Here is a 24,581-nt window from a genome sequence, read left to right on the forward strand (position 1 = left end):
CTTCACAATGCTCGCATTTCCTAACTGAAAGTAAGATGAAAGATCTTAGAGTGCAAATAGTAAGCAGCAATTAAACACAGTTTGAAGAGGAGGGCTCAAAATGGAGTCAGAGAAAACTGCAAAGAGAATGGAATGAATTCCTGATGGAGTGAGATGCCAGGAAGGTAGATAGCATCATAAAAGTATACAGCACAGAACAACCCAGCCAGTCTGCACCAGTCAAAAAAAAAACCTAACTATTCTAATCCCCAATTTCCAGCATTTGGCCGATATCCTTACATACCTTGGCATCACAAATGTCAATCTAAAAACCTCTTAAATACATGAGTTTCAGCCTCTACCACCTTTACAGGCAGTGAAGTTCCATATTTACACCACCCTCTGGTGTAAAAAAACGTTTCCTCACATCTCCTCTAACTTTCTATCCCTTGCTTTAAATGTACTTCCCCATTGTCGCAGACCCCTTCACCAGGGAGAAATGTTTCTTCCCATGTACCATATCTATGAACCTCAGTCTCCTCTTCTTCAAGGAAAAAAATCCAATCTTTCAAACTCTCCAACCCAGGCTACATTCCTGTAAATCTCCTCTGCTATTGCATTCGTTCTATAATGTGGATGCTGCCAGACCCGAGTTTCTGCCAGACCCGAGTTTCACCAGAAAATTTGTTTTGCTTCAGATCTTCAGCATCCGCAATTCTGTTTTATTTTGTTTAAACTGTTAAAATATAGTATTCAATTTCCAAACTAAAATTTAAAATAAAAATTTGCCACAAATATCTCATACCCAAGTCTTTACAAAGTTAGGAAGAAACATCTTCACCCTTTGTGCGGTTGAAATGACGGAAGACAAAATTGAAGGACACAATAAACACTGATTTAGATGAAGCTCAGGTTGTTTCCTTTGAAACAGAGAGGGCTGAGAGGAGACCTGACTGAGATGTATTAGATTAATTTGATCGAAACTTTCAAGGACACAACCATGTGTAAATGAGAGTAGTGCAATTTATAGTTTATAGGATTTCGGCAAAAACTTGTAAAAGATTCCACATGAGAGACCGATAAAGAAAGTAAAAGTACATGGGATCCACGGCAAGTTGGATCCAAAATTGCCTTAGTTGCTGGGGGACAAAGGGTCATGGTGATAGAAGACCTGGATAGAAGGTGGGTCACAGGGGTCAGCGCTGATTTCATTTTTGATCACGATATGAATACGAATGATGTAGAAGAAAATGTGGGGGTGGATGGTAAAGTTTGGGAAGGCTGTGAGTAGTTCAGCTATGAAGAGTCTAGATAAGCAAAAGAGGCCGAGGGTAGGGAACACAATGAGGGGAATGAAAAAGGATAGATAGAAAGCAGCTATTCTCTGTATTTGAAGAGTCAAATACAAAGTGGCATAATTTTAAGGTGAAAGGCAGAAGGTTTAGAAGGGAATTGAGGAAATTATTGTCACCCAGAAGTTGATGTGAATCTGGAATTTATTACTTGGGTGGATAGAATTTTTAACAGGTTGGGACGAAACCTCACAACTTTAAAAATTACTTGGATGTGCACTTGAAATGTCACATTATTCTATGGACCAAGTACCAGAAAGTGGTAGTACTGTAGATTTAGTTATTAAATCGGTACAGGTTCAATGGGACTCTTCTGTACTTTGAAATATTATGATTCTAAGAAAGACAGGGAATTTAGTTTTAGATTAGATTAGATTTCTCAGTGTGGAAACAGGCCCTTCGGCCCAACAAGTCCACACCGACCCGCTGAAGCACAACCCACCCAGACCCATTCCCCTACATTTACCCCTTCACCTAACACTACGGGCAATTTAGCATGGCCAATTCACCTAACCTGCACATTTTTGGACTGTGGGAGGAAACCGGAACACCCGGAAGAAACCCACGCAGACATGGGGAGAACGTGCAAACTCCACACAGACAGTAGTCCGAGGCAGGAACTGAACCCAGGTCTCTGGCACGGTGAGGCAGCAGTGCTAACCACTGTGCCACCGTGCCGCCCAGTTCTTAGAAATGTAAATACTAGCATGGAAGAGTTGGGATGAATGGCCTGATGCTGTACTGTATATACTATGAACTGAATGGCACATAAAGTCATCAAAGGGCAAAGCAGCCCATTTGATTGGCACCACACCTATAAACATTCATTCTCTCCACCAAACCTCAGTAGCAGCAATGCATTCAAGACATTCAACAAGGCTTCTTGGACAGCAACTTTTAAACGTCATGACCTCAACCATCTAGAAGGTCAAGGGTGGCAGATACATGAGAACATCACAATCTGCAAGTTGCCCTCCAAGCTGCCCTCCAAGCCATTCGTCATCCTGAGTTGGAAACATATCCTTCAGTGTCATTGGAACAAAATCCTAGAACTCCCTCCCTAACAGGATCGTGGGTCTACCTACTACACATGGAACACAGCAGTTCAAGATGCAACTCACCATCACAAGAGTAACTAGGGATAGTAATAAATGCTGGCATAGCCACGACACTCATGTTATGAATGAATTTTAGAAAAACCAAAAAAAGAACATTGGTTCACTTTCTCAACCAGAGTTTGAGTGAAATCTTTGAAACAAAAGATAATGTACAGCAGTATTAAATAATCTCGCCAAAAATGGGCTGAAAACTGGAGATGGGGAATTGCATGGGGCAGTGGTAAAGTCACTGGGAATTGAGAACGCTATTGTTCTGGGGACACCGGATGCAATCTCAACATGGCACATGGTGAAATTTGAATTCAATACAAAACATCTGGAATAAAAATAGTTATTCTCATAGATGACCATGTAATCATATATCTACAAACCCAAATGTTTCACTAATGTCCTTTCGGGAAGAAACTGTTGTATTAGTCTGTCCTGCCTGCAGACACACAGCAATGTATCAGACTCTCAAAATGCCCTCTAAGCAATTAGGCTTGGGCAATAAATGCTGGCCTCATCACTGACACCCATACCCCATGAACGAATTAAAAAATACATACAGATTTTACTGCGGAATGGGATCTTTATTACCAATAAGATGTTCAAGTAGAGAAAAGAGGCAAAGTGGGGTGGGGGGGACGGTCTGGGGATTCTAAAGAAAGAAGGGACAAAGAATAATGCAATGTTTATATATTATCAAGCTTGCTACATACACTGGAAAACACACCAAAACAAGGAGAAGCTCTTTCATTGAAAAGGTTCTGTAGTGAAGAGCAGAAAATGAAATCACAATAAGGTTGCCTGATCTACCCAGAACAAATTGTACATATATAATTTATTCCAATAGGTAATGTGAAATTGCTAGTGAGAGATGGACAAAGATTTGAAAACTCCTCCGCCAGTTATTTCAGAATTCAAATTCATTACAAATATACCCAACAGAATTCATTCTACTCCAGAAAAATAAGCTTTGTTTAGTCTAGAACAAACTTTCTATTCCTCCTTTGGATGCAAAAAAAGGAGCCAAGAACATTTTCTAAGTCATAATACCAGAACCAAAGTTGTACCTGTACACAGAGATCCAGTGGAGTAACACCATTTTTGTCAGCTAAGTATTTGGCTCCCCTTGAAATCAAAATTTGCGCTGTATCTCTTTGACCATGACTGCAAAAGATTGATAAATAAATTAGTCAACTTAAAAATTTACAACTAATAAATGTACTCTGTATCAAATCAACTCAGTTCTTTTCTCTTGGAACATAGCAGTACAGATAGGTCATTCACCCCTTCAGCGTCATCACTCTATAAAGAATAATGCACATCTGGTTGTTACCTCAACTCCATTCTCTACCTGTTTCTTAAAACCAGGGCTGCCCTTGACTGAACAGCACAAAATGGCCATAGACTGCCCATAGTTAATGCAGCAGATACTGGCTGATAGTAATTCAAGTTAGCAAAAGATATTTGCTTAATGTAGTCTTCATAAATAGAACAATAGCAGCTCAGTAGACTCACTGTTACTGAACTGAGATAGAATATGCAGCTGCAGTTATTTACAGATAAAAATACAGATAAGAACATTACACGCTAATTAGTGAATCCCTCAAATTATTTAATCAATCTGTTACAATATGACTCATTGGTTTTAGTGAAGATTCTTCAGATCATACATATCAGTTCTGAAGTAGTCATAGATTCACCAACTACGAAAAGCATTAGGGAAAAAGTTTCAAATAAAAATTGAGTGCACAAACCAGTCTCAGTGGTTTCAGTGCATAAAAATTGTCAGTGACTTTGAGTAAACAGAATTTCAAATTTGAACAAATTTACATAGAGATAGATCAAATATCTAGAATGGCTTATCAAGTAACTTTATAAAAAAAAAAGTGGATCATCTTAAAGAATGAACAAACTATGTTTTGCCGGACTCAAACAGAAATATTATGTTCCAAGAATTACAAATCTCGCCAGAGCTCTGGGATTAGATAGGTGGTAATAATTAAATTGCAAAATTGGACAAAGTAATTAAGGGTGGAGACTAATGGCATGTACACAGAAAACAAATGAGGATCCATTTGATTATTGAGAGTTTAAGGTGGCATGGTCAGCTTACTCAGTATTTGACATTAGGGAATCTAATGACCTGGACAACAATAGTGAGAGCCTACTAAAGGCTGTCTTCGTGGCAGGGCTGAAGCCAGAATTAGCCAAAATGCTGCAAGTAGCGCATCACGCCTGGGAGGATGACTGGTGACAGTGGAAAATCTGGCCTCTTGATGCAGTTGGCTGGACAGGGACATGAGAGCTATGCAGACCACAAGGAGAAAACCAATGGTGAAACAACTGCTGGGAAGGCCCCCTGGCAAATACTACTATTGCGGCAAAGGAGGGTATTAGGTGAAGACTTGCAGGACCAAGTAATTAAACCACCAGGGTGGGCCACAAGGCAACTCTGAACCAGGATCAAACCACCTGAGAACAGTAGTTATAGACAGGATCAAGAATATGACCGTGGACTATCGTAGGAAACGTTGAACACAAAAAAAGAGGACCCCCGCCCTCTCCCTCAGCGTACCTGATAGCTCAAGTACAACATGAGAGGACAGAATTTATATCCTTATGAGGATAAGCAACCAAGACATAAACTGTCTTTTGGATACTGGAGCAGAATCAACATTTTTATCATTTATGGAAAATTGCTACCCTTGGACAGGAAAATACAAACAGCACGCGAGTAGAAGACGAAGGTCTCACTATTAAAAGAACTTCCCAGTGCTCATTGAATTGAAGACACAGCTTGGGTAGGACCAGTGGTACAAGCTCTCTTGGGAATGGACATTCTGACCCAGGTAAATTCCTCTTTGCACTGAGGATGATAAAGTGACCTGGTCCATAAGACGTATGAAAAAGGAAAGAGTTCAGAGACCATCAAATCTAGGCGAAGAATAAGAGCTATTGTGGCTTGTTCCAGATGGAACCAGCATCAATCACCAGAGTCATCCTTCCATGTACCAAACAATACTCCATTACCCCAGCCTCAACTGCAGGAATCTTGCAGTCATCCGACAATTGGAAGAACAAGGCATATTGGTGAAAACACACAGCTCCTCCAACAGCCCCATATGGCCGGTGTGAAAACCTGATGCAACTTGGCACTTGGCCATTGCCTATAGAAAGGCCAACAAATGCCCGATCGATCAAAAAACTCCTTTGGTCACAGATCCCACTACTAGTTTTAATGCCCTCACACCAGAATATAAATACTTCTGTGTTAGATACGGCCAAAGGATTCTGGTCGGCACCTTGGCCTGAAGTTTGCCTTCACTGTCCAGGAACAGTGGTTACCGTAGCAGTTCTATTGTATTTCACTAGGTCCTGCATAATCATTTATGAAAAGCTGGGTTTTTTTCCTTTACGGTTCCAGAGACTGAGGGGGCATCTGATAATCATATATTTCTATGACAGGCATGGATAGGGTGAATGCACTCAAGTCTTTTTCCCAGGGTTGGGGAATCGAGGACTAGAGGGCATCAGTTTAAGGTTTGAGAGCAAAGGATAAAAGAAAACCTGAGCGGCAACTTTTTTTTTAAAACAGAGGGTGGTACACATTTGGAATGAGCTGCCAGCAGAAGTGGTTGAGGCAAGTACATTAACAACATTTAAAAGGCATTCCGACAAATACATGGATGGGAAACGTTTAAAAGGATATGGGCCATATCCAGGGAAATGGGGTTAGTGTGGATGGACATTTTGGTCATCATGAACCTGTTTGGGCCTAAAGGCCTGTCTCTGTGCTGTAGGGCTCCATGACTATATGACTCTAATTACTGGTTTGTCTTTTATAGTTATTCAGTATGTGGATGATATTCTACTCGCCTCGAATACAGAGGAACAGCAGGAAGAGGATCCGTGAATTCTACTGGACCACTTGCACTCCCGAGGACATAAAGCCCATTTTAACAAGGCTCAAAAGTGTTTCAGGAAGGTGGTGTGTATATAGGGCAGAAGATTTCAGAAGCGAAAAAAAAAAAAAGAGAACTTACTCAAAACAGAACTACGCAATTTGGAAGGCCCAAGAGCCCACTACTATCCAGGAGCTCAGATCCTTTTTAGGACTGAGTAACTTTAACAGGAATTAGATTGATTCCTACACACAACTAACACAACCACAACCACAGAACAATCTCAAAGGGCAAGAGAGCATCAAAGAAGGTTATCACTCCCACAGAAGAGCAACAAGAGGCTTTTAGGAATCTAAAAAAAAGGTATTATTCTAGACATCAGCTTTGGGAAATGTGGAAAACTATTTAGCCTTTTTGTAAATGAAAAGTAAGGATCCATGACAGCCAAACTGATGCAAAATCATGGAAGTTTACAAAGACCCATGGATGCCACTGAGCAAAACTAATTGCAGTAGCCCTGGAATGGGGAAGTTGCTTGAGGGCAGCAGGAGTCACAAGTTAGGCTGTAATGTCGACCAAAACTGGTCAAGTTTCCCACACAGTATATGCCTTACTGTCAACTAATAGAATATTGCAAGTAAGTGCAGCCAGATGGGTCCAACTCAAGCAGAACAGCCTCTGCAGAACCCAGATTTCATTCTTTGTGCGGACAGGTTCTCTTCCGTTGAAAAATTATAAGAAAAGCAGGTTGTGTCGTAACCATTCTACCTGAAGTCGTGGCAAAAAGTAGTCTACTTGTCAGAATATCAGTCCAACAGGCCAAGCTGTGTGCTCTAATCAGACGCCTGCAAGATAGCAAAAGGACAGATGGCAAAAATCTACATAGATTCCCATTATGCATTTGGAGTAGCCCACAATTTTGGGCCACTTGGCAAAGGAGGGGATTCCTTACAGCTGCAGGACATAGAGATGTACAGCATGGAAACAGACCCTTCGGTCCAACCCATCCATACCGACTAGATAGCACAACCCAATTTGTTCCACCTGCCAGCACCTTGCCCATATCCCTCCAAACCCTTCCTATTCATATACCCATCCAAATGTCTCTTAAATGTTGCAATTGTACCAGCCTCCACCACTTCCTCTGGCAGCTCATTCCATACACGTACCACCCTCTGCGTGAAAAAATTGCCCCATAGGTCTCTTTTATATCTTTCCCCTCTCACCCTAAATCTATGCCCTCTAGTTCTGGACTCCCCGACCTCAGGGTAAAGACTTTGCCTATTTATCTTGTCCATGCCCCTCATAATTTTGTAAACCTTTAACTTCACCCCTCAGCCTCCGACATTCCAGGGAAAACAGCCCCAGCCCGTTCAGCCTCTCCCTATAGCTCAAATCCTCCAACCCTGGCAACATCCTTGTAAATCTTTTCTGAACACTTCCAAGTTTCACAACATCTTTGCGATAGGAAGGAGACGGGAACTGCACACAATATTCCAACAGTGGCCTAACCGATTGTGGTGTAAAATTCCAAGCAGTGGAATGTGGTGAAACGGTTAAAAATTATGTCCCAATACATGTGTGAATCTAACCGGAATGGAGGTGTTGCTTAGTCCCGTGTGAATCTTCTTATCTGTATGTAACCGGAATGGAATGTGTTTTTTAGCCTTGCTCTGCTGTTCACATGAATGTTTATATCTGGAAAAGAGTATATCAGCTGGAAAAGTCTCCAGTTCGGTGAGTCTGCTCCGGGGTTACGTTTAACCGCCGAGCGTGGGTTGTTGGCAACCGCTCTACGAGAACTGACGGCTCCCAGTTTTGGTAACATGTAGAGTGAGTATAAGCCAGACCCGTTGTGGCGACGCTGCGGGGAATAAAATGCCCATTATTCTAGCAGACTCGCCTCTTGGTCGTTTGTTCTGTGTCAGACTACTCTCCTACGAACCTGACCTTGAGAATTTTTTAAAACACCGATGTCCTGTACAGCCACAACATGACCTCCCAACTCCTGTACTCAATACTCTGACCAATAAAGGAAAGCATACCAAACGCCTTCTTTTCACTATCCTATCTACCTGCGACTCCACTTTCAAGGATCTATGAACCTGCACTCCAAGGTCTCTTTGTTCAGCAACACTCCCTAGGACCTTACCATTAAGTGTATAAGTCCTGCTAAGATTTGCTTTCCCAAAATGCAACACCTCACATTTATCTGAATTAACCTCCATCTGCCACTTCTCAGCCCATTGGCCCATCTGGTCCAGATCCTGTTGTAATCCGAGATAACCTTCTTTGCTGTCGACTACACCTCCAATTTTGGTGTCATCTGCAAACTTACTAACTATACCTCTTATGCTTGCATCCAAATCATTCATGTAAATGACAAAAAGTAGAGGACCCAGCTCCGATCCTTGTGGTACTCCACTCGTCACAGGCCTCCATCACCACCCTCTGTCTTCTACCTTTGAGCCAGTTCTGTACCCCTATCTGAAATGGGAACAAAGTCTGAAATCTACTTGAAGCCATACAATTATCCCATAGAAACCCAAGAAAATGCTCTGGCTGGCCAAGCAGCCAGAGAGGCTGCCTCACAAGAATAGCCTCCATTGGAACCCACCTTAAAGTATAAACTAAAAACTCTCAGGACTTTGACACAAGACCTAAAGATTTCAGGACGGCACTGTGGCTCAGTGGTTAGCACTACTGCCTCAGTGCCAGGAATCCAGGTTCAATTCCAGCCTCGGGCAACTGTCTGTGTAGAGTTTGCACATTTTTCCCATGTCTGCATGGGTTTCCTCCCACAGTCCAAAGATGTGCAGGTCAGGTGAATTGAGCATGCTACTTTGCCCATAGTGTTAGGTGCATTAGTCAAGGGTAAATGTAAGGGGATGGTTCTGGATGGATTGCTCTTTGGAGGGTCGAATTATTAGGCCAAATGGCCTGTTTCCACACTGTAGGGAATCTAACCTAAAAAAAAATCTAATCTAAAGGATATGCAGAGTCAGTGCTGAGAGAGGAAAAAATGGACCTGGATTAAGGCAGGACTTTACCTGTACAAAGACAATATCTAGCGACAGAGAGACAACAAACTCATTGCCCTAAATTCATTAATGCCCCTTTTTAGGGCAATAGATCCACTCATTGAGATATTTGGCTCTGCAACAAACAACAGCACAATTCCAGAAGAGCTGGTGAGCTCGGGGTTTTAAAAGGCATGCACAGGTGGTGGCAGACTGTTGCACGACCTGCTGCAAGAGCAACTCCAGACCCATCATAGCTATGCCCCAAGTGAGACCCCCCGCTTCTGCAGGACTTTTCTAATACCTACAAGTTGATTACAAATCCCTCTCACAATGATGAGGCTATACTGAAGTCCTAGATACCGTCAACAAACTCTCCAGTTGGGTGGAAGCCTTTCCAACCTGATGAGCCACAGCCAATCACACACAAACTTTAGTTATAAGGATCACATTCCTCAGTGGGGAGTCCTGACCAGTACAAATGCTGACCAAGGGACATGCTTCATAGGTGCTGTCTGCACGGAAGTTTGCAGGTTGCTAAACATTAAACGGGCCTCCACTGCCCTCATCACCCCCACTTCAGGGGGAGCGGAACAAACCAACCAGATGATAAAACAAAGATTCACTAAGCACCACCCAGAGGGAGTGCCCTGGCCACAAGCCCGGTCAACAGTACTATACAGCATCTGGGCAACCAACAATCAATGGGACTAAGCCCTTTTGAAATCATCACTAGAAGGCCTATGTCACCCCCCCCAGGAACAATTGATTTCCACAAAGCTAATTGCCACTTAAATGATTGACATATTGTTGAAGCATTGTCATGACATAACCAACTCCATCAGGTCAACTTCCCAGAAGATATCAGCCGCTTGGGGTAATCCACTAAAGGGAGGGCACAATATTGTCTGGGAATGTGGATCTACCTGAAGAAAATTCATAAAGAACTGTTGGGGGCCAAATGGGAAGGACCCTACCAAGTGCTGCTGACCACTCCAGCAGCAGTAAAAGTCCAAGGAAGAAAACTTGGATCCATGCATCACACATAAAACAAACCACAAATAATTCAAGTATTAAGAACTGTTACATCTAGCCAAAGATGGGGAAATTGATTGTATTATTAACCATACATATTTTATGTGTCTGCTTTCTAGTGAGTTGCCAAACTCCTGCACGAGAGTGAGGACAAAGAAAAAGGGAACTGCATGTAAATGGCTTTTTATACAAGTCTTGCACATATGCCAAACAAGCTATGCCACACAGCCATCCACTCGAAAGAGGGCGTCCCCATAAGACCCATCCCTTTAATGCATCCAAAATGGCAGAATGGGTAATTCGCCAGAATGCCTTTTTAGAGAATCCAGCACTAGGCATGGCAGACCTCAGCAGGGTCAGGAGTGTAATGGGGCAAATATAGGATAGGGGAATGGGTCTGGGTGGGTTACTCTTGAGAGGGTTGATGTAGACTTGTTGAACCGAAGGGCCTGTTCCCTCACTGTGGGGATTCCAATTCTAATTAAGACCCATTTATCCCTAATCTGCACTTCCTGTTAGCTAACCAAATCTTCATTCATACTAATTTACGACTCCCTTGCAGTTGATGGTCTTATGTGCAGCAACCTTTGATGGAGCAGGTTATCAAGTGTCATTTGCAAAACCAAGTATACCACATTTGAAAGATCCCACCAGCTTTGCCCAGTTTCCCTGTTTCTCTGAATGTCAAGTAATCTTCAATATTTAAAGCCTCTGTCATCCTCCACCATACTGCTAATAGTTATCCGGTCATACACCTTCATTTCTATCAATGATATAGTGGAGCTGATGTTGGACTGGGGTGGACAAAATTAAAAATCACAACGGCAGGTTATAGCCCAACAGGCTTATTTGGAAACACTAGCTTTTGGACTTCTGCTCCTTCTGTAGCAGCGCTCCAAAAGCTAGTGCTTAGAAATAAACCTGTCAGACTACAACTTGGTGTTGAGTGATTTTTAGCTTCACAACTAGGTAGCGTGTGTGTATTTGTATAAAATATAAAATTAATGATGATCCTTAAAAAGGGTGGCCTGATTTACCAGTAATGAGCAGCTTATGTCCTTTGAATGAGTTAAACTGATGCCCCAGCCAATGGAGGCAACACCAGTTAAATACTGCCATGACACTTTCAGTTAAAAAGTTGCAGTACTTATGCAATGCTGTTCATTGTGTAGTATACTGTCACTGGCTCCGAAGACTATTCTGAAGTGACATACGAAGCCCTCCACCATACCGCTAATAGTTATCTTGATTTCTATCAGTACGAATAGCTCATTCATTTTGTTACAAATATCACGTGTATTCAGATTCTGCCACCTTCCTGCTTCTGATGCAATTCAAGTCAACTTTCCATGGAGGTATTATAAATTCATAGTCACGTGGCTATTGAAAGGCAAGAATTCTTCCCAGCTCACCAAATGCTGCAGCTCAGCCAGGATACATTTTTTTTCAAGCTTAAATTCAACAGCCTCATTTTAAATTAAGTAGCTGGACAGAGTGGAGAGAAAGTAGCTGTTCCCCTTCATTGAAGGGTCAGTAACAAGAGGGACACTTTTAAAGGGGAAGGCAGGAGACAGAGGGGTTTCCACTCAGACACTTTGGGCAGGGGTTGGAATGTTCTACCTGGGAGGATAGTTGAGGCAGGTAACTTCACAACCCTTTTAAAAAAAATGGATGAGCACTTCAAAACATCTATTCAAACCAGGGACCTTGCGTTGAAAAGTCAATTTAGCATAGTTAGGTGGTACAGACTGAATGAGCCACAAGACAACTTCTGTACTGTGCGATTCCATGGAATTCATATACGTCAAAAATCTGTTAAATTACCTTTCAAAAATTATCAAATGTATTTTCTTCATTCTTTTAAGGAGTGCTTTCCTGATCACAGGTTATTGCACAAAAACAGTTAACATTTCACATCTGCCTCGTCTGAAATTTATGTCCTCTGATTACTAACACTTCTACCACCGGAAACAAATTGATTTTCAATACCAAAACCCTTTATGACTTTGAAGATTTCCATTTCGTCTCCTTTAACCTTCAGTTCTAGAAAAAAAAACACCACCAGTTTCTCTAGTCAAGCATCTGAAGATACCATTCTCACTCCCCTTTTGTGTTTTTATAATTTGTGCCAATTGATAAGACAATCAAACCTTGATTTTCCTTAAGCAAAAAAAAAGATAAATTACCCTTCAGCACAGTTATCATCATTTGGTTAACAATGTACTTCCAGTAACCACAGGTAAGTTGCATAAGCAAATTTACAAAAAGAAAATACATGCTGCTTCTTTCAGCCTGTACTTCAGGTCATCACTATGCTGGTTGGCTCGCCACGTTACCACCTCAATTCCCTTCTTTGATTCACCCATTCATCTTCTAATTCCACTTGCAAAAAGGGCATACGTTTTATAATCGCAGATTTTGTTCATCAACTTTCACTCCTCCTTTACCTGGGTTTGTTGGGTGCAAGGTCCTTATATCAAGCATCCATGACCAAGTTACCATTCTACACGCAGCTACACTGGCACCACCCCCTACCTTTTCCTCCGCTACATCGATGACTGTATCGGCGCTGCCTCGTGCTCCCACGAGGAGGTTGAACAGTTCATCCACTTTACCAACACCTTCCACCCCAACCTCAAATCCACCTGGATCGTCTCAGCCTCCTCCCTCCCCTTCCTAGACCTTTCCATTTCTATCTCGGGTGACCGAATCGACACGGGCATTTACTATAAACCGACTGACTCCCACAGCTACCTAGACTACACCTCCTCCCACCCTGCCCCCTGTAAAAACGCCATCCCATATTCCCAATTCCTTCGTCTCCGCCGCATCTGCTCCCAGGAGGACCAGTTTCAAAACCGTATAACCCAGGTGGCCTCCTTCTTCAAGGACCACAATTTCCCGCCAGACGTAGTTGACGATGCCCTCCACCGCATCTCTTCCACTTCCCGCTCCTCCGTCCTTGAGCCCCGCCCCACCAAACGCCACCGGGACAGAACCCCACTGGTCCTCACCTACCACCCCACTAACCTCCATGTACAACGTACCATCCGCCGTCATTTCCGCCACCAGTGATATATTTCCCTCCCCTCCCCTATCAGCGTTCCAAAAAGACATCTCCCTCCGTGACTCCCTCGTCAGGTCCACACCCCCCACCAACCCAATCTCCACTCCCGGCACCTTCCCCTGCAACCACAAGAAATGCAAAACTTGCGCCACCTCCCCCCTTACTTCCCTCCAAGGCCCCAAGGGATACTTCCATATCCGCCACAAATTCACCTGCACTTCCACACACATCATCTATTGCATCCGCTGCACCCGATGTGGCCTCCTCTATATTGGGGAGACAGGCCGCCTACTTGCGGAACATTTCAGAGAACACCTCTGGGACACCCGGACCAACCAACCCAACTACCCTGTGGCTCAACACTTCAACTCCCCCTCCCACTCCACCAAGGACATGCAGGTCCTTGGACTCCTCCATCGCCAGACCATGGCAACACGACGGTTGGAGGAAGAGCGCCTCAACTTCTGCCTGGGAACCCTCCAACCGCAAGGGATGAACTCAGTTTCCTCATTTCCCCTCCCCCACATTGTTTCAGTCAAATCCCTCGAACTCAGCACTGCCTTCCTAACCTGCAATCTTCTTCCTGACCTCTCCGCCCCCACCCCACTCCGGCCTATCACCCTCACCTTGACCTCCCTCCACCTATCGCAATTCCAACGCCCCTCCCCCAAGTCCCTCCTCCCTACCTTTTATCTTGGCCTGCTGGACATACTTTCCTCATTCCTGAAGAAGGGCTTATGCCCGAAACGTCGATTCTCCTGTTCCTTGGATGCTGCCTGTCCTTCTGCACTTTTCCAGCAACACATTTTCAGCACCATTCTACATGAGGCCAGACTCAGAATTGGCAGGTCATTTATTTGTAAGAAAATACCACATCAAAGCCTTATCCAGACAGTTCATTTTCTGGTGACCTCTGCTGACAACACACAATGAGGAATGGGAATGACAACTGGATCCAAGCTTAAAACAGGGAGTTTTGACCAACTGTGGCACTATCACTACAGCAGTTCATTAATTCAAGAGAGAAAAAACAATTTGAATCCTTTCAGCTGAATAGACTAGTCAACCTAGAAGCCTTCATTAAGAAAACTGAGAAAAAAACAGACCAAGTCCATTTTCAGGTATTGGAACGGTGATACGATTATCCTGTTGAAGCAGGCTTCACACAACAAACATTGTGTTAGCTAATCATCTAAACTATTTCAGTGTGGAACAAAATCATTGTTGACTGGTTAGGGTCCTTGCTGTCACGCAGCTAAACTGGACCTCAAGATAGCCTTCCCTCACCACACTCCTGCAATAGGAACAGCTGCAACCATCTCTTGACAGGTTGCCAGGAAGGAAAACTAAAACAAATAGAACAACAAGGCAGGAAGGAATCCCAGGCTTGATGACAAAGACATTCTTGTTGGAGGTGAAGATGGCAGGAGAGGTGCCAATTCTCAACGGGGAGCTGAAAGAATTTTAAGGGACTGTCTGAGAAACAGCTGGGCAGGAGGGAATTAATTCCTGGAGATTTTGCTCAAAGATCTGGCTGCAGTGCCAGAAAATGTAAAATGAACTCTAACAGGCAATCAAGATTAGTCACTGCAACTTCTCATGACACCATCCATAACATCTCACAATACTTAATTCAAAGCTCGCATTCAGCAACCATACCCAACACCCAGATAGATACCCAATATCAGTAACTGGAATTATTCACAATTCCAGCTATTCAACTTCAAGCATTTATTCCATTTCAGTGAAAATATATTCCATTTAAGTGTTCTAAAACCCAAGTCAAAATTCTTCCACAACCTACTAAGTATTTGGAGAGAAATTAATGAACAGATTTAAATAAATTTGTGGGCAGTTTAATTCAAAATACCTGCAAGCAAAGTACAAAGGGGTAGCTCCAGAAACATTAGGCCGGTTGATATTTGCACCACTTTCAAGAAGGCAAAGAACTGTCTGTGAAGAGAAAACAAAAGATGACAATGAAGATCTCAACGGGCTGTCAAAAACATTCACACAATACATGCACCAGAAATTAACCACCTCCCATCTACTTTCAAATAGTATTAACATTGGTGGATCCAACAATAACTAGGGGTCACAATTAACCATAAACCTAACTCACCATATTATGCAACTGAAAAGCAGGTCAGATGTTGCGAAATCTGCTGACTGCAACTCACCTTAGGATACCCAAAACCTTTCCGGTCACGAAGACAAATCAGGAGTGCAGGTAAAATACCCTCCACTGATCTGGATAATTGAAACTTTATACAAGCGAAAGTAGGCCATCCACCACTGAAACATTCTCTGACACACAAACTGCAGTATGGACCATCAATAAGATGCATTGCAGCAATTCACCAAGGATCCTCTGACAAGCAAACCCACAATCCCTACCAGTAAGGAGAACAAGGCCAATAGGTGCACAAAGCAACAAACCATCCTGGAAAAGTGCTGATTTTGTACTGTAGAAAATTTGGGGCAGAGATAGCAAAATAGAAGGGAAGGTCATAGGAAGATTAGATAATAAAAGAAACAATAGATTGGAGATATCAGAGAACAGGCAACAGATGCAGTAATGGTTTTAAAGAAGGGATAGGCCCAGAGAAGGTGTTAGCACAACCAGGTGACAGGGAGAAATCAGTTTGCCTCTTTCTTAACCCCATTTTATGTTAGTTACAACAGGCATTTTCACCAGTTTAGCACATAGCTATCACACTAAAATATGATACTGGTCAAAATTTTTTAAAAAAGAGTCAATTTTAAGATGTTCCTGAGTACAAGATTTAAAAAGGAGTGGATCTGATACAGACAGGAAGATTAAAAAGTATACAGATCAAAAATGTTGCATGGAGCAAAAACAGAAACAGCTGGAAAAGCCCTGCAGGTCTGGCAACATCTGTGGAGAGAAATCAGAGTTAACGGTTCAGTCCGGTGACCCTTTCTGAGAACTGATGGTAGCTAGGAAAAAGTTGTATTTTTTAATGCACAAGAAAGAGTAGACGGAAGGGTTAAGGAGGAAACGATAGGGGAAGATAGAGCCCAAAGAGAGAGAACAGTTGGACAGACAAAGGAGCAGATAGCAATGAGCCTAGGAGAACAAACAACAAATGGGGACAATTAGTGGCTAACAATGGATTGTGTGTAATAGCAGATCACGTTAGGGTAAGGTACCGGAATCCCTAAAATTGTTGAAATCAATGCTGAGCCCAGGAAATTGCAAAGTTCCCAATTGGAAAAATGAGGCGATTTTCTTCCAGCTTGTGCTGAGCTTTGCTGGAACACTGCAGCAAGCCTGAGAGAGAGAGATGTTGGCCAGGGAACAAGGTGATGTGTTGAACAGGCAGGCAACCAGAAGCTCAGGGTCTTTTTGCAGACAAAACATAGGTGTTCTGAGAGAGAGAGAGAGAGAGAGAGAGATGTCGGCCAGGGAACAAGGTGACGACCCAGTCTACACTTCATTTCCCCAATGTATAGAAGACCACATCTGAGCAGCGAATGAAGTAGACTAGGTTGAATGAAGAGCAGGTAAAGTGATGTTTCACCTGGAAAGTGTTTCAGTCCTTGGATATTGAGGAAGGAAGTAAACGGGCTGATGTCACAGCTTCTGCGGTTGCAGGGAAAGGTGTAACAGAGCTGATGGAGTAAGGTGGAAACGGGGGTAAAAGAGAGGGTGTTTGGACGAAGGACAAGTGGACCAGGGTGTCCCAGAGAGAATGGTCCTTGCAAAAGGCTGACAAAGGAGTGGAGGGGAATGGGTATCTGATGGTGACATCTCACTGGAGGTAGCGGAAATAGTAGCTAATGATTGTCTGGATGTAGATGCTGGTGGGATGATAGGTAAGGACAAGGGGGACCCTATCGCTGTTGTGGGAGGAATAAGGGGTGAGGGTTGAAGTGTGGGAGATGGATTGGACCTGGCTGAGGGCCCTGTCAATTACAGCTTTGGGAACCCTCGGTTGAGGAATAAGGTGGACATTTCACAGGCCCGGTGTCAAAGTTGGCATCATCAGAACAAATGTGATGGAGACTGGAAACTGGGAGAATGGAGTAGCATCTTTCCAGGAAGCAGAGCGTGAGTATGTATAGTCAAGGTAACTGGGGGAGTTGGTTGGTTCTTAGTGAATATTGGTGGCCAGCCTATCCCCAGAAATGGAAACAGAGATATTGAGAAAGGGAAGGGAAAAGTCAGAAATGGACCAGGTAAAGGTGAAAGCGGGGTGATAATTGGAAGCGAAACTGATAAACTTTTCCAATTTCACAAGAGAGAGGGAAGCAATACTGAAAATAGCGTCAATATATGGGAGAGAGAGTTGCAAGTGGTGGCCGGAATAAGACTGGAACAAGGAATGTTCCACAAAGAGACAGGCACACCTAGTATCCATTGCCACCCCCTGACGTGAAGAAAGTGAAAGATACTAAAAAGAGAAGTTGGTCAGCATGAGGACAAGTTCGGCCAGGTGAAAGGGGGTGGTGGTAAATGGACAGTTCAGGCCTTTTGGTTTTCCAGGAAGCAGCGGTGAGCCCAAGGAAGACATCCTGGGGAGGCAGATGGAGCCTGTAAACTGGAAATTCTGAAACTAACAAAGAGTCAAAGGAACTTTGGATGTAAGTGGGAAGGGACTGGACAAGGGGAGAGAAAAAAAAGAGTTGCAGTAGGAACAGATGAGTTCTGTGGGGCAGGAGCAGGGAGAAATAATGGGGCTGCCCAAGCAGTGCTGTTTGTGGAGCTGTGCAGGGTTGGGAGACTATGAGCTCAGAGGCAGTGTGGGGGCACTGGGGGAGATCAGTAAATGAAATGAGGTTAGTGACCACTGTACTCACCATGGCCTAATGATCCATGGTAGGGTCATGGTCCAAGGTGAGATAGGAGAAGGCATCTGAGAGCTAGTGCGCAATCTTTGCAATGCAGAGGTCAGTTGACCAGACACCAGCCTTGTCAGCAATTTCCATAGAGTCCTTGAGATGTTTGATTGTTAATCTGGATCTCAGTTGTTTAATGGTCAACCTCTATATTGAGCATTGCAAAATCTGGAGATATCTTTTAGTGCTCAGTGAATGAAATCTCTTGAATTTGAGACAGACTTTGAGTCCTTGCTGTTGCAAACAAACATTTTTCTCTCTCTTCCGGTGCTCAAACTGGCTGCAAAAATAGAGTTGTCTTGCGTATTCAAGAATCTAGCCCCATTGTACTTCCAAGCTGGATACTCTGCAAGCAACCTTACATGTTTAGTATGTGCCACTCACAAGGCATGTGCCTGGAAATCAAATACACTCTTGATTGCTCTACAAAACCTCTCCACTCAGTCTGCAAGTACAATTCCAATCTTTATGCACTTGTCATCTTATTGTACCAGCTTGCTTTTATACTCACACTTCTATCCTAGGTCAGTCTCAGTATTCCAGCAAAGACCAATCCAAGCTGCAAGAACACTAACTCATTTTCTGTTTAGGTACTTTATGGCTTTCTGGACTTAATATTGAATTGAATAAAGTCAAATCTCATTCCTTGATTTTGCTTTGCCCCACCTTACCCAACATTCACCCCTTCCATCAAACTGTTAAAATCTACTATGAGCATCTCTCTGGACCGCTCTCTTTTCTTTATAACATTACTACTCCCCTCATTTTCTGACCTGTAACACTTTGAACTCTAATCATTTGCACCATCTAACATTTCCCTGACCTTTTTGTTCCACCCTCTCCTCCTGACCTCTCTCTATAGAATAAAACTAAGCCAAGTTTACCAGACAGCAGGAATTAACCTATGAAGACAGACTGGATCGATTTAGACCACACTCACTGGAGTTTTTTTTTAAAAAATGGGGGATGGGGGGAAAGAGAGAGGTCTCAGACATTTATACGGTTCGAACAGGATTACCACAGCAAGATGCTTCTGATGACTGGGGTTTAGAAAATCAGGGATTAGAGTCTAAGGATATGAGGTAGACCATTTAGGTAGCAATAAAAAAATTGTTTTGCAGCTCTTTGACAAGCTATCACTTTGGTAATGTAGCTAAATGTGACAGACAGTTGGCAACCACAAGTTCCACGAGGAAATAAAACTGATTATGTCATCTGTCAATTCTAGTTGAAGGATAAATATTAGCCAAAAATTTGGGAGAACTCCTTTTACTTCATAGAAAGCTGTGAATGTGTTATCCCCACTGGAAAAAGTCTAAGTGTACTGACAAACTGGAGAAAGTTTAGCATTACACCAAAAAGTAATTTCTGATTTAATTGAGATCTTCATAATCAAGAAGAATTATGATACAGTAAATAAACAGAATTTGTTTCCAGCAGCAGTGGTATCTGGAAGAGACAGATTTAAGAACCAGAGGTGGAATGAGGGAAAATAAATTTGCACAGCATGATCTGGAACATGCAGCTTGGAAAGGGTGATGGAGCTGATTCAATAGTAATTTTCAAAAAGGAACTAGGTAACTTTTTGAAGAAAAAAATTGCAGGATATTGGGAAGGACAGGGGATTGAACAAATTGAATACCTCTTTCACTTACACAATAGGTCTAATGGTGACCCTCTGCACTTCATTACTCTACGGCTTCGCGTAGTGAGGGACAAGTACTGAAATTGAATTGGATTCTCAATTCTGAATGCCAACAGAGTTCTCAGCATTTTGATTTGGGCAAATATATTATCAGAGCTGAAAATGTGTTGCTGGAAAAGCGCAGGTCAGGCAGCATCCAAGGAACAGGAGAATCGACATTTCGGGCATAAGCCCTTCTTCAATATATTATCACACAGCTAAGGGTGATACAAGGAAACACATTTTACTCAAATCAGAGCATCACTTCTGCAAAATTCCAAAAAGCAACTGTGTTTGATTTTAGGGTAGTGCATGTAGATCTGTGCTATCAGATAAATATATATCATTTTATGATATGTTAGCAATCACAAATATTATATTTTTGCTGGGGAAATACAATTTGTCAAAGCTGTTTGTCTTACACTAGTCAGAACAATTCACAACAATGCAAGGTCAAGGGGAAAATCAACACTTATACTACATGAGAGGAGTGTGCTGATTTATTGGCCAGTGAACTCTGATTCACAGAGGTATCGCCACACAGAATACATTAACTATTGTTGATTGACAGCTGTCAGGCTATTTACATGATTAAGGATTCCTAAATACTTGCAAAGATCATAACTGACTTGCATATCAGCAGTAATGTAATTTTGAGAAGATTTGTAGCTCAGGTTGAGGCTCTGGATGCAAGTTTGCTCGCTGAGCTGGAAGGTTCATTTGCATCACCATACTAGGTAACATCAGTGAGCCTCTGGTGAAGCACGAGTAGTATGGCCTGCTTTTAAATTTGTGTTTAGGTATCCTTGACGCAGTGATGTCACTTCTTGTCTTTTTCTCAGGGGGTGATAAATGGGATCCAAGTCAATGTACTTGTTGATAGAGTTCTGGTTGGAGTGCCATGCTTCTATCAACAAGTACATTGACTTGGATCCCATTTACCACCCCCTGAGAAAAATAACAGGAAATAACATCAAAGGAAACCGAGAGACAAGTAAAAAGTGGGCCACACCACCAGTGCTTTACCGGAGGCTCACTGATAATGTTACCTAGTTATGGCAACAAAACGTCTGAAAACGAACCTTCCAGCTCAACGAGCAAACATACATCCAGTAATGTAATGTTCAAATGCTCATTTGACATTGTTAGCCTACTTACCAAGGCATTACTCAAGAAATCCATTGATATCTGCATTGCAGTATTATAACATGAAGATTTGGATTGCTCAGATGTCATTAAAATTATGAGCTCAGCAACTCAAAAAGAAACAAAGAGAGAAACAAAAAATTTACAGCTCAAGAACAGGCCCTTCGGCCATCCAAGACTGAGCTGATCCAAATCTACTGGCTAAACCTGTCAGTCAATTCCTAAGCATCTGTATCCCTCTGCTCCCTACCTATTCATGCATCTGTCCAGACACATCTTAAATGAATCTACAGTATCTGCCTCTACCACCTCTGCTGGCAACGCATTCCAAACGCCCACCACCCTCTGTGTGAAGTACTTACTGCGTATTTCCCCTCTAAACTTTCCACCTCTCACCTTGAAAGTGCGACCTCTCGTTATTGAATTCTTCACCCTGGGAAAAAGCTTGTCTCTATCTACCCTGTCTATACCCTTCACGATTTTGTAAACCTCAGTCAGGTTCCCCCTCAATCTCTTTTTATCTAATGAAAAACAATCCTAACCTACTCAACCTCTCGTCATAGCTAGCACCTTCCATACTAGGCAACGACCTCGTAAACCTTCTCTGCATCCTCTCCAAAGCATCCACATCTTGTACAATTTTAACATGACTTGCCAGCTCTTATACTCAATACCCCGTCCGATAAAGGCAAGCATACTATATACCTTCTTGACCAATATATCGACCTGTGCAGCAAACTTCAGGGTACAATGGATTTGCACTCCCAGATCTCTCTGCACATCAACTTTTCCCAAGGCTCTTTCGTTCATTGTTTAATTCGCTCTAGAATTAGTCTTGCCTAAATGCATCACCTCACATTTTTCTGGATTGAAAACATCTGCCACTTCTCTGCCCAACTTTCCAGTCTATCTATATCCTCCTGTATTCTCTAACAGTCTCTAACAGTAGCTTTCTGCTACTCCACCAATCTTCGTGTCATCTGCAAACTTGCTGATCATACCAACAGTGCCCTCTTCCAGATCATTTATGTATATCACAAACAACAGTGGCCCCAGCACTGACCCCTGTGGAACACCACTGGTCACCTTTCTCCATTGAGAAATTCCCTTCAACTACTACTGTCTCTTGTTGCACAATCAGTTCTTTATCCACCTAGCTAGAACACCCTGCACACATGTCACTTCACCTTCTCCATTAGTCTACCATGGGGAACCTTATCAAACGCCTTACTAAAGTCCATGTATATGACATCTACAGCCTTTCCTTCATCTATCAACTTGGTCACTTCCTCAAAGAATTCTATTAAGTTGGTAAGGCACGATCTCCCCTGCACAAAACCATGTTGCTCATTATTTTCTAAATATAAATAGATCCTATCCCTCAGTAGTCATGCAGTTCAGTCCTGTTTAACAACACCATGTGATTCCCAACAGTCCAGCACTCACAAACAGCTTTGCTAGATTTTGGATGTAGATTTGCTCGCTGAGCAGGAAGGTTCATTTCCAGACATTTCGTTACCCTGCTAGGTTACATCTTTAGCGGGCCTCAGGCGAAGCAATCCTGAAAATTCCTGCTTTCTATTTATGTTTGGGTGTCTTTGGGCTGTTACATCAAAGGAGACCATTATTTCATCCTCTTCTATCTTAGGGTCCTTGATGGTCTTCAGGAATTCTTGAGTGGAGTGGATAGAGTGGTGTGAGTCTTCTACTAAGTGTTTTAGTCTTTGGTGTAGCTCCTTGGCCAATCTGTAAGTTGGTGTTCCAGGTAGTAAGACTAGGGGTCTGAGGGGGGCTCCTGATTTTTGAATTTTGGGCAATCCATAGAAGCGTGGTGCGTTGGATCTATCTGGTTTCATTTTTCGGAAGTCAGTCTTATTTATTTCTCCAGATTTCTGAAGATTTTTTTGAGTTGGGCTGCGATTCGGTTCTATAGTCGTGGGGTCGGGTCTATTGCCACTTGTTGGTATCTGTAAGTAGTGCATTCGCTTTTTCAGTGTAGTCTCTTCGATTTAGAATGACTGTCAAGTGTTGCTTGCCTGCAGATAGGATAACAATGTTTTTATCTTTTTTTAGTCCTTTTAGTGCTTTCCTTTGTGTATTGAGTGTGTTTTCTTCCATTTTTCTGCTTAATGTTGGTGCGACTACCTGTCTGATGGTTTGCTGGGTTTCTTCTGTGAGTTGGTTGTCTTTTAGTGTCGTTTCTAATCCTGCTAAGGAATCTTTCTTGTCCACATCCTGGCAGTTGTAATTTAATCTTCTTACTAAGACAGCTTTTTCAGTGTCTGTTAAGGGTCAGTCAGATAAGTTTTTTATCCCTGCTTCTGAGTTGTCAGTATTGTTACTTTGTGTAAGTTTGTCTAGTTTTTTTTCTATTTTCTGTGTTTGTCGCTGTCTAATTTCTATGGCTTGTTGTACTGTGTCTATCTATTCATGGTCTGTTGCATGATGAGTAAAGACTTTTGATGCAAAATTTCCTGGTTGTATTTACGGAGTCGGTTGTGGGCATCATTAATCATTTCTCTAAGCAATCTGCAGCCGTTTTGCTCTGCTATGCTTATGGCTGTTAAGGGGAGATTTTTATTGAAGACATTTAGGTAGTACCTGCTTCCTTAGGCATTTGTGCAGGAAGTACAGCTGTTAGAGGGTGGCAATCTGTCGGATGGCATTCGTTTCCCATTTTCAGGCCAGTTTTAGCATATTGCACTCACAGGTCTTAGCAATGTTACCTAGTAGGGTAACAAACCGCCTGGAAATGAACCTTCCTGCTCAGCGAGCAAACCTACATCCAAAACCTCAACCTGAGCTACAAATCTTCTCAAAACTCGCTAAGCTTTGCTAGATTCCATGAGAAACATGACTTGAAAAGATTGACAGATAGCCCAGCATAAGAGCATAGGGAATAGGAACAGAAGTAGGCTGTTCAGTCCGCAAGACTGCTTTGCTATTCAATAGGATCAAGGCTGATCTGATACTCATGTCTGCTTTCTTGCCTTTTCTTAGCATATTTCTGACATGCAAATGATACATTGGATATCCTCATATACGTTAATGGTCTCCATACGGTGTTCCAATTCACTTCTGAAATGAAACAGACCCTTTCCTGGATGCCCTAGTTGAAAAATCAACCTTCTAGTTCTCTACTACTGTCAAAACCTGTCTTCGCTGGTCAATATAAATGTTGGGATTTGTACAGTTCCACATGCTCTCAGATTGGCCGAGATGCGGATAAAACCAATCGCTAACCATACAAACTTGATGTCGATAAAAGGATGCATCCAAGCCATCCTGTAGGATGACTGCTACCTTGATCAGATCATTACTCACCATCTATTGCCAAACTCAGTAAAGCCTCTTTTGAGCCTGACATGTGCCTAATTATTTCAGATTATCCTGGAAGAGAAGATACCTCAAAAAGATTGAGCAACAC

The 24,581-nt window shown here is 42.6% G+C and overlaps 1 protein-coding gene across 1 annotated transcript in view; it reads right to left on the reverse strand.

Annotated features, from left to right (window-relative positions):
- The window catches only part of hace1 (HECT domain and ankyrin repeat containing E3 ubiquitin protein ligase 1), a 101,167-nt gene that overhangs the window by 54,366 nt on the left and 22,220 nt on the right, over nt 1–24,581 (reverse strand). The window contains exons 7-8 of the mRNA XM_087982643.1: nt 15,332–15,414; nt 3,505–3,601 (exon numbers count right to left, since the gene is read on the reverse strand). Of these exons, the coding sequence (XP_087838769.1) occupies nt 3,505–3,601; nt 15,332–15,414 (180 nt within the window). The remainder of the gene's footprint in view (nt 1–3,504; nt 3,602–15,331; nt 15,415–24,581) is intronic.

Source organism: Chiloscyllium plagiosum, unplaced genomic scaffold, assembly GCF_037043375.1.
Source record: "Chiloscyllium plagiosum isolate Xiang-an unplaced genomic scaffold, Cpla_swu_hap1 HiC_scaffold_3, whole genome shotgun sequence".
NCBI lineage: Eukaryota > Metazoa > Chordata > Chondrichthyes > Orectolobiformes > Hemiscylliidae > Chiloscyllium > Chiloscyllium plagiosum.